We start from the raw sequence: 16318 nt of genomic DNA, 5'->3' as shown, positions 1-16318 counted from the left end.
TTTAGGTTATTTCCATATCTTGGCTACTGTAAATGATGCCACAGTGAACATAGGGGTGCATATCATTTTGAATTAGCGTTTTAATGTTCTATGGATAGATACCCAGAAGTGGAAAAGTTGGGTCATATTATGGTAGTTCTACTCTTAATTTTTTGAGGAATCTCCATACTGTTTTCCACAGTGGCTACACCAATTCACAGTCCCACAAACACTGTACGAGGGTTCCCATTTCTCCACATCCTCTCTAACATTTGTTATTTCTTGTCTTTTCGATAATAGCCATTCTAACAGATTATGAGGTGATGTCTCATTGTGGTTTTGATCTGCGTTTCCCAATAATTAGTGATGCTGAACATCTTTCCATGTGCTGTTGGCCATCTGTATGTCTTCTTTAGAAAAATGTCTATTCAGATCCTCTGCCCATTTTTAAATCAGATTGTTTTTGTTGTTGTTGAATTGTATTAGTTCATTATATATTTTGGATATTAACCCCTTGATGGATATATGATTTGCAAATATCTTCTCCCATTCAGTAGGCTGCCTTTTCATTTTGATGATGGTTTCCATCACTGTGTAAAAGCTTTTTAGTTTGATGTAGTCCCATTTGCTTATTTTTGCTTTTGTTTCCTTTGCCTTTGGAGTCAGATCCACAAAAACATCACTAAGATGGATGTCAATAAGGTTACTGCCTACGTTTTCTTCTAGGAATTTTATGATTTCAGGTCTTACATTCAAGTCTTTACTCCATTTTGAGTTAATTTTTGTGTTATGATGTAAGATAGCGGTCTAGTTTCATTCTTTTACATGTGGCTGTCCAGCTTTCCCAACACCTTTTATTGAAGAGACTGTCTTTTCTCCATTGTATGTGCTTTGCTCCTTTGTTGTAACTTAATTGTTCATATATGTATGGGTTTATTTCTGGGCTCTGTTTTGTTCTGCTGATCTGTGTATCTGTTTTTATGCCAGTCCCGTACTGTTTTGATTATGATAGCTTTTGTAGTATAGTTTGAAATCAGGGAGCATGACACCTCCAGTTCTGTTCTTTCTCAGATTGTTTTGGCTATTCAGGATCTTTTGTGGTTTCATACAAATTTTAGAATTATTTGTTCTAGTTCTGTGAAATATACCACTGGAATTTTGATAGGGAATACACTGAATCTGTAGATTGCTTTGGGTTGTATGAACATTTTAACAATATTAATTCTTCCAATCCATGATTATGGAATATTTCCATTTATTTGTGGCTTCTTCAGTTTCTTTCATCAGTGTCTTATAGTTTTCAGTGTACAAATCTTTCACCTCCTTGGTTAAATTTATTCCTAGGTATTTTATTCTTTTTGATGCAATTGTAAATGGGATTGTTTTCTTAATTTCGCTGATAGTTTGTTATTAGTGTATAGAAATACCACAGATTTCTGTATGTTGATTTTGTATCATACAACATTACTGAATTCATTTATTAGTTCTAACAGAGTTTTGGTGTAGTCTTTAGGGTTTTCTGTATGTATTATCATGTCATCTGCAAACAGCGACAGTTTTACTTCTTCCTTTCCAATTTGGATGCCTTTTATTTCTTTTTCTTGCCTAATTTCTGTGGGCATCCTTGTCTTGTTCCTGATCTTTTTTTTTTTTTTTTTTTTTTTTGCTGCGTTGGATCTTTGTTGCTGTGTGCGGGCTTTCTCTAGTTGCGGCGAGCAGGCGCTACTCTTCGTTGTGGTGCACGGGCTTCTCACTGCGGTGGCTTCTCTTGTTGTGGAGCACGGGCTTCAGTAGTTGTGGCACGTGGGCTCAGTAGTTGTGGCTCACAGGCTCTAGAGTGCAGGCTCAGTAGTCGTGGTGCATGGGCTTAGTTGCTCCACGGCATGTGGGATCTTCCTGGGCCAGGGATCGAACCCATGTCCCCTGCATTGGCAGGCAGATTCTTAACTACTGTGCCACCAGGGAAGCCCCTTGTTCCTGATCTTAAGAGGAAAAGCTTTCAGTTTTTCACTGTTGAGTATGATGTTAGCTATGGGTTTGTCATATATGGACTTTATTATGTTAAGGTATGTTCCCTCTATACCCACTGTTGAGAGTTTTTATCATAAATGGATGTCGAATTTTAGCAAATGCTTCTTCTGTATCTATTGAGATGACCATATGATTTTTATCCTTCATTTTATTAATGTGATGAATCGGGTTGACTGATTTGTGGATGTTGACCCATCCTTGTATCCCTGGAATAAATCCCACTTGATCATGTTGTATGATACTTTTAATGTATTGTTGAATTCAGTTTGCTAATATTTTGTTGAGGAATTTTGCGTCTATGTTCATCAAAGATATTGGCCTGTGATTTTCTGTTTTGTGGTGTGGGAAATTAGATCTTGAAACAAACATTTCCTACATGATAAGGCTGTGCCTTCTGTGCCAGCCTGTTCAGCACTGTGCAAACCATGTGATTTATGGTGAACATCTGCTTTCCTGTCCTTTCCAAGACTCTGGAAATTTTGACCAGCCTCAAATACATAACTAGCCCCCAACAAAACCTCTAAGCCCTGAGTCTCAAATGGGCTTCCCTAAAGAGAAATATTGCACACATGTGACTCAATTTTCACTGCTGGAGAGAGGATGTGCTCTATGTGACCCTTCACAGGAGGGAGGGCACTCAGGAAGCCTGCACGTAGATTGCCAAGGACTCCACTTGATGTCTTTTCCCCTTATTGATCCAACTGAGCATCCTTTTTGTGTCACTGTAATGAATCTTAGCCATGAGTACGTCCTGTGAGTCATTCTAGTGAACCATCAAACACGGGGTAGTATTGGGGACCCCCAAAACACTATCCATTATTCCCTGCTTTGAGGTATAACTCTAGTCAAAGCACCTAAATGAAAACAGCAGTTCCAAATCCTCCAGAGGAGAATAAATGTCACCACTGTTCTCACACTCTAATGTCTGACACCCACTGCAGTTATGTCCTTATAACTTACCTTAGGATCTTTGGGGCTGAATCCAGATATATAATCATTTATCAAATTGAAAACAAATCCTCTATCCATTAGTGTCAGACAGCGCTATAGAAACCAAATCAAAATGAACAGTTAGTTACATAATTCTAAAGGTCTGTCAAGTTTTTAAAATTCAAAAATTTTTAAATTTTTTCCACATTAAGGGGATGACATTCTCACTTTTACAGATAATAGAAAAACTTTCAGAGATTTAGGTGACCTTAAAGAGATAAAGGGGGACTTCCCTGGTGGCACAATGGTTAAGAATCTGCCTGCCAATGCAGGGGACACGGGTTCGATCCCTGGTCCGGGAAGATCCCACATGCCGCGGAGCAACTAAGCCCGTGTGCCACGACTACTGAGCCTGCGCTCTAGAGCCCGCGAGTCACAATTACTGAGCCCACGTGCCACAACTACTGAAGCCTGCACGCCTAGAACCCGTGCTCTACAACGAGAAGCCACCGCAATGAGAAGCATGCACACCGCAACCAGAGAGAGCCTGAGCACAGCAATGAAGACCCAATGCAGCCAAAAATAAATAAATAAAATAAATAAATTTATTTTTTAAAAAAAGAGAGAGATAAAGGGCAAATGACTTATCATTGGAATTGGGACTCAACTGTATAATTTTCAAACTAAGATATATATACACACACAAACACATGTATACATATATATACACATATATGTATATAAACATATATACGCATATATATTGATATGTAATCTATTAGCTATACTGCCTCATTTTGGTTAACTCTCAAAGCTCAAAGTGAACTGGAGGGTGGTTAGTGGGGCTTGCCTATGTGAACATTTCAGGCCAAAAGTGAAGTTTTTCTTTGGGTCCTGTGAAGTCTTGGCCTACAAAACATTCTTCCTCTGTGACAACCCTACTAGTTGTTCATATTTTCCTGCCATCACTCTCCTGGTTAATGCTTTCATTACCTTGCAACTGCACAACTGCAGTTATCCTCCAGACCTGTCTTCCTGCCACTAATCTTTCCATCCAACTGCTTCCAGATTAATCTCTAAGTCCTAGCCCTAATCATGTCACCTTTCTTCCCAAAAGCTTTCAACAGTTCCCTATTGCCTCTAATATAATTTCAAACTCCTTAGCTTGGCATTCAAGGACACTCACAATCTTGTCCCAACCTACTTTTCCAGTTTTATCTCCCAATACAGCTCATCTACTTATTACCCACTCAAGATGCACTGTGCATTCCCACCTCCGGGTCTCTGCTCATGCCAGGTCTAGCTAGCAATTCTATCACTGCTTCTGCATAATCCTGCCCACTCTTCAATGATGAAGCCCATTTTCATTAACCACCTTGGTCTACAGGGCCCTTTTAAACACTTTACACTAGCTTGTATTTTCCTTATTATTTTCCTGTTTTCCTCTAGAGAGGACAATAGGAACGATCTCTTTTTCTTATGCTCTCCATGGTACCTACAGTAACCCTGTGAAATAGAAGGAACTCAATATTTGATTCATCAGCCACTTGCATCTCACTTCTCATCTCTCCTTTCAACTTCCACTGCCTCATCACCTCTCACCTGGATTAATGAGGTAGGCTTATATTTATCTGTTCATCCAAAAACATTTTGAGGATCTACTGTGTTTGAAACAATGCATTACATTCTAGAGAAATACAAAGGTGAATAAGATATGGTCTTTAGCCTTGTCCAATGGTAAGGACAAATACACAAATAATTAAAATACAGCACACTAAAAAGTTATAGAAGTATGTAAAGGACGGGTAAACAACAGAAGGGGTGATCAGCCCTGTGTGGGAAGGTTAGGAAAGAGCTGAGCCTAAAAGATGAATGGACTCTGCCAGGCAGACAAGGGGGAACGACTGGTCTTCTAACTGGTTGCCTTGACTCTGGCTTTTTCCTCACCTCTTCCAAAATCTTTGGTATATAGCTCCATGGCATATAGCTCAGAATCTAAATCCCTTAGCCTGACATTCAAGGCCTTTCATCATCTGGCATCAGATGGTCTTTCCAGCTCTACCTCCACACATCCTAAACTCTGCACAATGACTTTCTTGCTCCTCCCTGAACAATTCTTGAACGCATATCTCATCTTTGCTCATGAATCCTCTACCTGAAACACCCTCAACCCTGTCTTGGGGAACTATTCTTCTAGTCTCTGTCCATACTACCTGGTCCTAATCCCTCCCTTACTTGTTTTCCTATTGTATTTTGTTTGTATTTTCAGTATAGCAGTCATCACACTTGATCTTGTACATGTATTTGAATATAATTACAGAGATAGCCTCTCACATCTTTGGATTCTCACAGAGAAGACAGACAAATGTTTGTTGACTTGAATGAGGTAAATACTGCTATTAAATCGACTATGTTCTATTCCGTTTACATAGCAAACTTTAAGTTTAAACTCCATGGAAGAAACGGAGATTTTATATTCCAAATAATCTCATCTTTACTTTAAAAAGATATGTGGATGTTTGGTTTTTAATACGCAAAAGGGCTCATGTAATAGTGTTAAAACTTTATTTTACTTCTGGTAAAGAGAGGTCTTACATCAGAAAATCATGCTCTGGAGATCTGAAACCTAGTTGTGAATTTTTAATAAGAAAACAAGGGTATGTGAGCTACTAAAACTGCTTGGGTGGATTATTGACTATGAGGTTCTTAAGATAAGGTTGAGACATGATGAAAGGCTGTGAGAAGATGGGGAGTGGAAAGAAGTAAAAACTAAGTGCATTACAAATCCATGCCCCTTCTCTGCAACAAATCAAATATTATTATTACCCACTTTCTAGAACAATCGCATTCCAGCATTGCCCCTTACATATGGAGAATAACAAAATACAACAACGAGAAATGTGCTATCTTTCATAAATATAGGAGTTTCTGATATCTCTCAAAATAGTCTCACTGACCAAAATCAACAGTTTTCATTTACATGTATTAGCCACAAGTAGATGGTGATTATATTAGCAATGTGTAGACTGTGCTTTAGTTCAAGAGTTACAAACTCAGAGGCTGACAGGGTCAGAGAAGCTATTTAAATGTATAAAGAGTGTCGGGGTATATTAAGGAGTGGTGGGGTTTGTGGCAACCTAGAAAGTACATGCCCCACCTAAAGGCATTCAAATTAATATTTTTGAGAAACACCATGTAAAACCAGCAAGACGTGCCTTCCGGTTAAGCCACCTATGTGAGACCTCTGATTTAATTAATTAACCATTGGGGGTGGGGGATCAAACATGGCTGTTTAACTGAATTGATGGATTAATTCAGTCAAAAGTTTCTCCAGCAGCCTAGCTGAGTCTCTAGAAAGTGGGTAATTTTTTTTCTTTGGCTTTAAAGACCATATTGGTGAAGAATAATTCCTTACCATGTTCTGGCTGCCTTTAACTCACCTTCAGGAAGCTAGCCAAACTATAATTGACGTTTCTGGACTCATCAGGAATCTCTGCATAGCGAATAGTCACGTGAGGAATTATTGCAAGAAGCAATGAATGTAAGACATGATGATATGCCTCAGAAAATCTCTGGCCTCTGGGAAGCTTAAATTAAATAGGCATAGAAAAAAGAGTTGCAAAAGATCTAAATCAACTGCTGTTTTTATTTTCAGATACATTCTGTATAAAAATGTGTTTTAAACTGGAGTTTAATTTTTCTCCCAACTTAAAAATGACATGGCTAGTTCAGTGTATACTTTAGATCATTATAGGAACTATCTGGACCTCTAATACCATAACTGACTGAAATCATGAACGAGAGTAGGTCATTTTGACCCAACTTTGGAATCGTGTTCCAGAGATACAGACACATCCATTTTTCATTCCATGTTTTTCCTGACACACAAAGTATACATGTATCCATGCATCTCAATTTTAGTAAACCTGCTCTGTGAAGATTCTGATAAAAATGATAAGTATGAGGTGAATATTTTTTACTTCACAAATCTTAGCTTTCAATTCCTATAGCTAAGAAAATTTCTTTGTACTTTCGAAAGAGTTTAAAAATATAACTAAATGTATACAGCACATGCCAGGAACACATGTATTATTACATAAAGTGTTTTTAACTTTGTACATGCCTTCGACCTTTCTAAGAGAATGGTTCTTTCTTATTTGGTACTTGTTCTTCTTCCAAATGAATGTTCTGACACAGACATTTTAAAACCACAAGACAAAGCGAAAGCTTCAAAGATAATGCATTTAACATGGCAAACACCTCACAGGAACAATCTATGTGGAAGAGTCTCTGACGATTAGACTTCGAAAACATATGAACTGTCAGATTTTTGCAATACATCCATTGTTTGTTTGCTTGTTTTAAGCAAAATTGAAAAAGCTAAGGGCTAAGAGCCCTTAAAATATAAAAGAGGATTTGCATGTCACGGCTACCTGTGAATAAGATTAGCCTTCTTTGTCTATGTTAAATATTATTCTTGAGCCTACTTACCTTAATTTTATTCTCTTCCAACAAGTATGTGGCCATAGACTTTGCAATAATTTCAAAGAAAAACCATGAGTACTAAAATAAACAAATAAATACAAATCAATCTTTAATAGTTACCCAAATCCTTGAAGCTTAGCAGAGGTTGACGAATCACTATGGATTTTGTCTCTGAACTTTAGTAACATTTTAAAGTGATCGCAATTGTCCAAGTCCCACAGGATACCTTCAAATTGTGTTGGCAAAAAGGTAGTAGTGTACCTTAGGGCTGGCTGGTGATGTACAAAGGCTGTTTGGTGGGAATGTTTAACTCAGTGGGGAAGGGGATTTTATCACTGACACTGCTTTGATTTGCCTACGTGTGGTGATAAGAGCAAACCAACTGTTAGTTTATTTTTAAATTCTCTAGAGACAATGAATCGTATTATGGCCTGCACCCAGTGGGGGACCCAACCCTGCCCTTGGTACAACACTGGGGCCAGCCCAAGTAGCAGAGGTGTTTGTGTTAAGTGTAATTTGAAGGGTACAGAGAAGCCTCAAGCAGATACATCCTAAAATACCCAAAATTGAAATTCTACCATTATTAACAGGAATAGTAAAAACATGACAATAATAAGAGCCACCATTTGAGTGCCTACTGTGTGCCAGAAACATGTTAAATGCTTTGCTTATATTTTAGAAATGAGGAAGTGGAGGCTCAGGATTGCTAAATAACGGGCTCCAGGACACAGAACTACTATGCAGTGAATAGAGGATTCCAGCCCAGGTCTATCGCCTCCAAAATTCTTTCCATTACACATTCGACTGTGGGCAGGATGGGGTGGGGAGGGTGAGGGGAATGAAGGAGGTTCTGTGGAGAACTTGGGGGAAAAGGATGTGTAGGTAAAGTGGTGAGGAAAAGGAAAGTCACATGAGGAAATGATGAAAGGCTAGAAGTGAAATGGCTGCTTTCCTTGCCTGCCGTGTCCTGTGTCCTTACCTTTAGCAGTTTGTTTATTGCTAAAAAGTCTGCAGACTGTTTCAATACCGCTATCATCGTAGTAGCCAGAGTTTCATGTATCAGCTGGGCCTGAGGAACACTGGGTTTTTCAGGTCGGAAGCTATACTACAATCAAAGAAAACGAGCTGTAAAACACAATTCTCTCATAAGACAAACTGCTCAGAAAGAAAGCTTTACTCCACAAACCTTTATGAAGGATCTTAAATAATTATCCAAGCCTTCTTCATGGCACTTTGATACGATATGTAAGAGAACCCTGAAACAACATTCACAAAAGTCAGCACGTCAGGCTACAATTAACCACTATAGTTCGATTGTTAGATAAAACCATCATACTTAACCCTAAAAATACCTAATACTGCCTAAATAATTAAAGGTGAGATGACTGCATTAAATGTCATCTTAGTTTGGGTCTAACAGACATTTCAGCATCTAACATGCTCAGGGTCTTGTAAAATATGTTTCCTGGTTCAAAAGAAGGATATTTTATTTTGGCAACCCAGATATTTCATCTCCTTTCTAAACCACATTTGAAGTATGGTCATAACTGCCATATAATAAAAAAACAAACAAACAAACAAACAAAACCCTTCAGTAAGGTAAATATTGAAATCCCCTCTAGTGAGAATAAAAGGAAAAGAATAGAAAAAAGATGTTAAGCATGACAACAGATGGGGGAAAAGGGAAGGGAGAGACAGAGCAGGTATAATGATATGAACTAAAATTGGAAGTAAACCTAAGATTCATAGAAAGTTTTAAAATTATGAGACCAGCGGTGGTTCTCCAACCTTAGCATGCCTCAGAAACCCCTGGAGGGTACACTGCACGCCCCTCTCCCAGAGTTTCTGATTTTTTACGTCTGGGGTGAAGTTCAATGATTAGCATTTTTAATAAGCTCCTAGGTGATATTGATGCTGCTGGTCTGGGAACCACATTTTGAGAACCACTGGACTAGAATAATGCTTTTCAAATTTGCAACCAGACTATGCCCAACAGCAGAGAAGAGCAAACAGTACGAAGGTGTGTGGAGCTTCAGCCCTGAGGCTCCGGAGAGGCTCAACAGAAGTGGCAACAGCAGAAGCAGCAAAGCCAGAAACAGCCAGCACTGAGTTCACAATTTTTTGGAAAACTCCTGTTTTAACTTCAAAATTCAGGTGCATTTTGCATCCTACTCTACAATATATCCTTGTTTGTTTTCATATAAAAAGAACACTCCATCATTCTTTCGAGTACAATTTGATGGCCTAGGGCCACTCTGTCCAATGTGAGAGCCACTAGTCACAAGTGGCGATTAAATGAATTAAAATTAACTACGATTAAAACTTCAGTTCCTCAGTTACACTAGCCACATTTCAAGTGCTCAACAGCTAAATGTGGCTAATGGCCACCATATTGGAAAGCACAGGTATAGAACATTTCCACGACTGGAGAAAGTTCTACTGGACAAGACTGGTCAAGGGCAATGGTTCTCAAACTCCCTTGCATTAGGGACTCATCAGGGAAACTTAAAAAAAAAATACTGATGCTGAGTTCCACCTTCAGAGATTCTGGTTTAATTGGTGTGAAGTATGGTCCGGGAACAGCCATTTTTAAAAGCTTCTAACATGCAGCAGTTTTAGAACCTCTGGTTGAGGAAGTTCATCCTATGGTTTCTGGTATCATCTATCCCTGGGGATATAAGTCCCCTGGTCTGAGAAGTATGAAACTAGAGAAAACTGATATTAGATTTCTGACTTTGGGGTTCTCATTTGGAAGATAAATTTATATTTCAAATGAAGAAATGCAAAAGGAAACAAAAGTTGCTTCTTGGTATTATAACACTGAAACTCACATGGTGCAGTTGATAGGCACGTCATCTTCATGGGTCATATTTGTGAGAACTCGGAAGAGTTGCATAAGAATTACAGGTAGAAACTGTATCATGACTTGGATCTCCATGGCATGCAAACACTAAAATAAGTCATTATTAGTTATGAAAATAAACCAAAATATGATATAACTTGCAAAGGTGAAACAACAAAAAATTAAGTAATGAAAACTACATTCACTAGAATATAAGCTCACTTTAAACACGAGCTTCAGGGGATAGGGGACTTTGTCAGTTACTTTAGCCACATCTCTTATTTTGGCACTCAGATTCTGTTAGTTCATTTAATATTAAATGCTCTATTGAAGATAAGTATAACCGGGATCAACAGGTTTTGGAATAAAGACAACAGACTCTTGGTAAACCAACACTCAGTCGGGGCGAGGAGCAGGCATGCTTGGAGGTGATGGAGACGGGCCTACCAGCCCCCAAGTTCGTGTGTTTTACAGGGGAAAGTGGGCCATTACTTTGTGGTGAGAAGTTACGTGGGATTCAATAAGGTGTGTTTCTATATATAATTGGCTTTACACTAGCACCATCCACAAGCTGAGGCAGTTCTGCATTCTAACATCTCACAATACGTTTCTTCAAAGTGCTAACACTCTGTCTCTACTGATCAGTATCTTGACATCAAAAAGAAGAAATATGTCCGTGTATACATAGAAATGATACAAGCAGCTAAATATGTAAAATGTCTTCCTTCTTACTTCCCTTCTCTCTGCATTCATTTATTCACTCATTCATTCACTCACTCATTTAGTCAACTGGCCAACCAAAATAACCTCACTGAGCACCTTCTACACCAATTCAATATTTAGTGCCCTGGGAAATACAGACACGGGGAAAACAAGTGTCTGTACTAAGGAACTCAGCATTTATCTTTCATAGCCTCCCTTACTCTTGCTCTATGTTGCCATCCTTACTCTCACCATCCCTTTTCAGGCTTCTCTCATCTATATTTGAATCATCTCAACAGTGACCTCTTAGATTTCCGGGCAGCCTCTCTTCAATCGGATGCATAAGGCAAGAAACTGAGGTCAGGGAACCCATGGTCTATCCTTCAGGTTTTTCCTTCCTTTTGCCCTCTCTCTTCTATCCTTACAGCCGTCGCCCTTTTTCAGAACTCTAACCTATAACCAAAATAGTCTAATAATTTTCTAGTAGGTCTATGTACACTTTCTCCTCACTCCCAATGTCTCTCATTTCCAAAACTTAATCCTCCTCAAATAGGGGTTACATCAGGCCACCCCGTGCCACCAAGAAGATTCTTCTGATGCTTCCCCATGACCTAGGGCAGCGGTTCTCAACCAGAGACCCTGTGCCACTCCTCCACCCCAATGTCCGGAGACTTTTTGAGCTGTCACAATTGGGGGGTGCTACCGACATCTAGTGGATAGGCCAGAGATGCTTCTAAACACCCTCCAGTGAACAGGACGGCCCTTTACAACAAAGACTTATCCTGCCCCAAATGTCAATAGTGCCAAGTTTGAGAAACTCTGACCCAGGTATTAAGTCTAAGTTACTTAAGACCCAGCTTACACTCTTAACCTTAACACTCATCATTCTTCACGAGGCCACACTGGTGTCTTGACTGCTCCTTGAATATATCAATGCACTGCTACCTTTGTTCACACTTTGTAGCCAAATCCTCGCCACCCTTCCCAGTCAAGTTCCAACCCCCAGTTCAGTGAAGCCATTCAATCACTCATTCAACAAAGGCATACTGAATGAACTTTCAATTGCCAAGCACATCAAAAAAACATGGTTCCTACCATCAAGCAGTTCACAGACTATGGGGGGAAAACACATGGAACTAAATCACTGTGATACAAACACTAAACAGTACAACCGTGGTATATACAAAACGTACAGAGGAAGAAGAAACCGAGTCTGCCAGTGAGGAGGGAATGTCATATGAGGCTTCAGAAAGGAGGAAGGTTCAAGGATCGTAAGTAGGATCACATCAGGTAGAAAAGAGAGACGGACCTTCCATGCAGAAGTGATCTCCCTGCACCAGTACTGTTCCTCTAGAATTTATTCTCCACATAGCAGCCAGAGGGTTCTTTTTGAAAGGCAAATTCCACAATGTCATTTCCCTCTGTTACAAACAAAACCAACCACCAGGAACAAAAAGTTGTGAAGGGCTCCCCATCCTACATGTACGCTGCCTATCGCTCCCCACTCATGAGGCCATCCTCCTGCTTTGCTGCTCAATGTGCTCTAGCTACGTTGTCTTTGCTTCTTTTCTTTCCACACATCCCACTGCAAAGTGTTTACACCTGCTGCAATATTCTGTCATCCTTTTACACAGCTTTATCACCTATGGCTGTCTTCCTCGCATCAGCTTCTTTTCAGCTTAAAATGGTGTCATCTCCTAGACAGGTCTTCCCTGACAAGTCCATCTTGACTGCACTCCTGGTCATGCTAGAGCCCAATAACCTGTTCTATTTTCTTCATAGCACTCATCCCTATGTAATGTGACTTACTTATTTATAATCTCTCTACCCCAACTAGAGTAGGTATGTTGTCTAAACTGTTCCCATTATAGTCCCAGCATCCAGTACAATATGTGACCCATAGTAGGTGCTCAATAAATATTTGCAGGATGACTGAATAAATGAATAAAATAAGGAACCAAAGGGATAAAGATGGGAACCCTCTAGTCTCAGTGGTTCCTCGGTTTTGTGAACTCTTAGCATTTATACCCTGTATCACACATTTGACATTTAACTATATATTGCTTTGGACTATCATTTGTACTACTGACTTATATTGTCATTTGACTAAAGTGGATCCTGTCTCTCTGACTGGTTGTAAGATCCCTACGGACAATGAGCCTAAGTTATTCTTCTTTGCAAGCCCCACAGCATCTAGGAAAATACTGAACACATAATAAGAGCTCAACATGTAGATGGTTAAATGAAGTGATGAAACACTGTCATTTACAAGGACAACAGGTAGCAAGGTTTGATAGAAAGAAAACAGGACTAGGAGTCAAAAGACACATCAAGAGACAGGCTTGGCTCAGCTCTGCTAGTAACCAGAATGACCACAGGCAAATCACTCTCCTCGGGCCTCAGTTTCCTCATCTGTAAAACAAAATCGCTAAAGATCCCTTTCAGCGCTAACATTCCATACAGGAGTTTGGCTCTTTCTATGATCACATGGCATTTCATTCACTGCCACTAGAGGGCAAGCATAGGTCACATAAATATCAGAAATTCCACACCCTTAAAAACGCAAATATGAGTACTTTTTTTTCCCTCCATTCTAAGAACACCAGTATAGGAACATCGTGTTCTGTTCAGTTCTGTTAAAACTTTTACAAAGCTTCCCACTGGAAGAAAAAGACAATGATCTCAACAGACAATGCATTCATACGTAGAGCAGGAGTTCTAGACATTACCCAAGAAAAGGATTTGAAGTTAGATGACTACTATACTTCTTAATGATAATTAAGAATCGTAGCCACCATTTATCGGCTACCTCCCTGATTCTACCCTTCCAACAATATATTTTCTGTATGGTAGGCAGAATGATACTTTAAAACCAAAGTCACATCATGTCACTCCTCAGTTCAAGGCTTTCCATCTCACTCAGGGTACAATTCCAACTCCTCATCATGGCTTATGAGGCCGGACCTGACCAGCAACCCAGCTACCTTTCCAGCGTGAGGGCCTAGCACTCTGTGTGCCAGCCACACTGGAACTCCGGCTGTTCCTTGATCACACCAAGCAAGCTCCTCAGGGCCTTTGCCCTTGCTATTCCCAGCTCTCCCCCAGAATTCCACATAGCTGGCACCCTCCTTTCCTTTAGGTCTCTGTCAAACATCACTTTACTGGAGAGCTCTTCTCTGACACTTTATCTAAAAGAGGGACTCCTTATTACTCCTATTCCCCTTCACTATGTTTTGGTTTTCTTTATAGCACTTATTACCACCTGACATGACATACACAGTCGGCCCTCCGTATCCACACGTTCCGCATCTGTGCATACGGAGAGCTGACTGCAAGGGACTTGAGCATCTTTGGACTTTGGTATCTGTGGAGGGTCCTGGAACCAGTCCCCCGAGGATACAGAGGGACCACTGTATGTGTATATGTGTGTGTGTGTGTGTGTGTGTGCGCATGCATTTATTCGTTTATGTGTTTATTGTCCATCTGTCTCCACAACAAAGTAAGCTCCTTGAAAACAGGGATACTGTTTGTTTTTTTCATTTATCCTCCCAATGTTTAGAATGAAGCCTGGTCCATAGAATGTACTCAAGAAAAAAGTGTGGAATGAATGAATACTATATAGCAGATGCCTTATCTCACTGAGGCCTTGTAACCACCCTACAAGTGGGTTGTTTTTTTGGTTTTGTTTTGTTTTGTTTTTTAACATCTTTATTGGAGTATAATTGCTTTACAATGGTGTGTTAGTTTCTGCTGTATAACAAAGTGAATCAGCTATACATATACCTATATCCCCATATCTCCTCCCTCTTGCGTCTCCCTCCCACCCTCCCTATCCCACCCCTCTAGGTGGTCACAAAGCACTGAGCTGATCTCCCTGTGCTATGCAGCTGCTTCCCACTAGCTATCTATTTTACATTTGGTAGTGTACGTATGTCCATGCCACTCTCTCACTTCGTCCCAGCTTACCCTTCCCCCTCCCCATGTCCTCAAGTCCATTCTCTAGTCGGTCTGCGTGTTTATTCCCGTCTTGCCCCTAGGTTCTTCATGACCATTTTTTCTTTTTTTTTTTAGATTCCATATATATGTGTTAGCATACGGTATTTGTTTTTCTCTTTCTGACTTACTTCACTCTGAATGACAGTCTCTAGGTCCATCCACCTCACCACAAATAACACAATTTCGTTTCTTTTTATGGCTGAGTAATATTCCACTGTATATATGTGCCACATCTTCTTTATCCATTCATCTGTCGATGGACATTTAGGTTGCTTACATGTCCTGGCTATTGTAAATAGAGCTGCAATGAACATTGTGGTACATGACTCTTTTTGAATTATGGTTTTCTCAGGGCATATGCCCAGTAGTGGGATTGCTGGGTCGTATGGTAGTTCTATTTTTAGTTTTTTGAGGAACCTCCATACTTTTCTCCATAGTGGTTGTATCAATTTACATTCCCACCAACAGTGCAAGAGGGTTCCCTTTTCTCCACACCCTCTCCAGCATTTATTGTTTGTAGAGTTTTTGATGATGGCCATTCTGACTGGTGTGAGGTGATACCTCATTGTAGTTTTGATTTGCATTTCTCTCATGACTACAAGTAGGTTTTTATCTTTATGTGAGAGAAGAAGGAACAAGGGCTTGGAGAAGTTAAGTAAGTTGGTCAAGGTCAATCACAGAGCTAATAAGTGACAGACCCGGGACACAAACTCAGTTTGTGATTCCAGAACCCATACGTGTATTACCTCATGTCATACTACCTCTCTGAAAGAAATGAACCTTTTCATTTCCTGAGAATATCATTCACTATTAACATATGCCTAAAGGGAAATCCTGTAGAGGCTTCATTTAAAATAAAAATGCCTCAGACTGGCCATGGCTGATCTACTGAAGGAGCAGACAAAAGAAAAGTCACTGTTAGCTGGGTCCCATGACGTGTGCCCTGTCCCACCACATTAGGGAATAAATGGAGTCTTGGATTCTCAATACATTTGATAAAATATGGCGTTACTTATGACTCCCTTCTATGCAACATGCAGAAACTAGGTTCTCTTTTTTTAGCTGACCCTTCTGATAATCTTTCACCTATGAACACAGGAATCATTTCACATTTCATTCCAAGCAAAAGTGACTCCATTTCTCCTGGCCCTTCTCCCCAAGCTTTCTCCACCTTTACCAGGCCATTGGCAAGATGAGAAAAGGTCTGGAAAAATCAATTTATGGAACTGAAATAAACATTTTCATGAGATTTTCAAAAATATGTCGACGAATTCTGGCTAAAGCATTTTCTTCCTAATGTAGCAATTCTGCGGTCTGCTTCTAAACAGCCCCTTGATGGAAAAGCACATAATA

At 39.8% G+C, this 16318-nt stretch overlaps 1 protein-coding gene across 3 annotated transcripts in view; it reads right to left on the bottom strand.

Annotated features, from left to right (window-relative positions):
• Nucleotides 1-16318, bottom strand: part of DOCK11 (dedicator of cytokinesis 11) — a 188423-nt gene that overhangs the window by 75840 nt on the left and 96265 nt on the right. For all 3 annotated transcript variants that reach the window (XM_036840277.1, XM_036840275.1, XM_036840276.1), the window contains exons 24-29: nt 10257-10375; nt 8612-8681; nt 8405-8530; nt 7432-7503; nt 6381-6527; nt 2971-3054 (exon numbers count right to left, since the gene is read on the bottom strand). In XM_036840277.1, coding sequence (XP_036696172.1) covers nt 2971-3054; nt 6381-6527; nt 7432-7503; nt 8405-8530; nt 8612-8681; nt 10257-10375 — 618 coding nt within the window. The remainder of the gene's footprint in view (nt 1-2970; nt 3055-6380; nt 6528-7431; nt 7504-8404; nt 8531-8611; nt 8682-10256; nt 10376-16318) is intronic.

The sequence above is a fragment of the Balaenoptera musculus genome, chromosome X, assembly GCF_009873245.2.
Source record: "Balaenoptera musculus isolate JJ_BM4_2016_0621 chromosome X, mBalMus1.pri.v3, whole genome shotgun sequence".
Classification (NCBI taxonomy): domain Eukaryota; kingdom Metazoa; phylum Chordata; class Mammalia; order Artiodactyla; family Balaenopteridae; genus Balaenoptera; species Balaenoptera musculus.
This window is presented reverse-complemented; position numbering and strand designations above follow the sequence as displayed.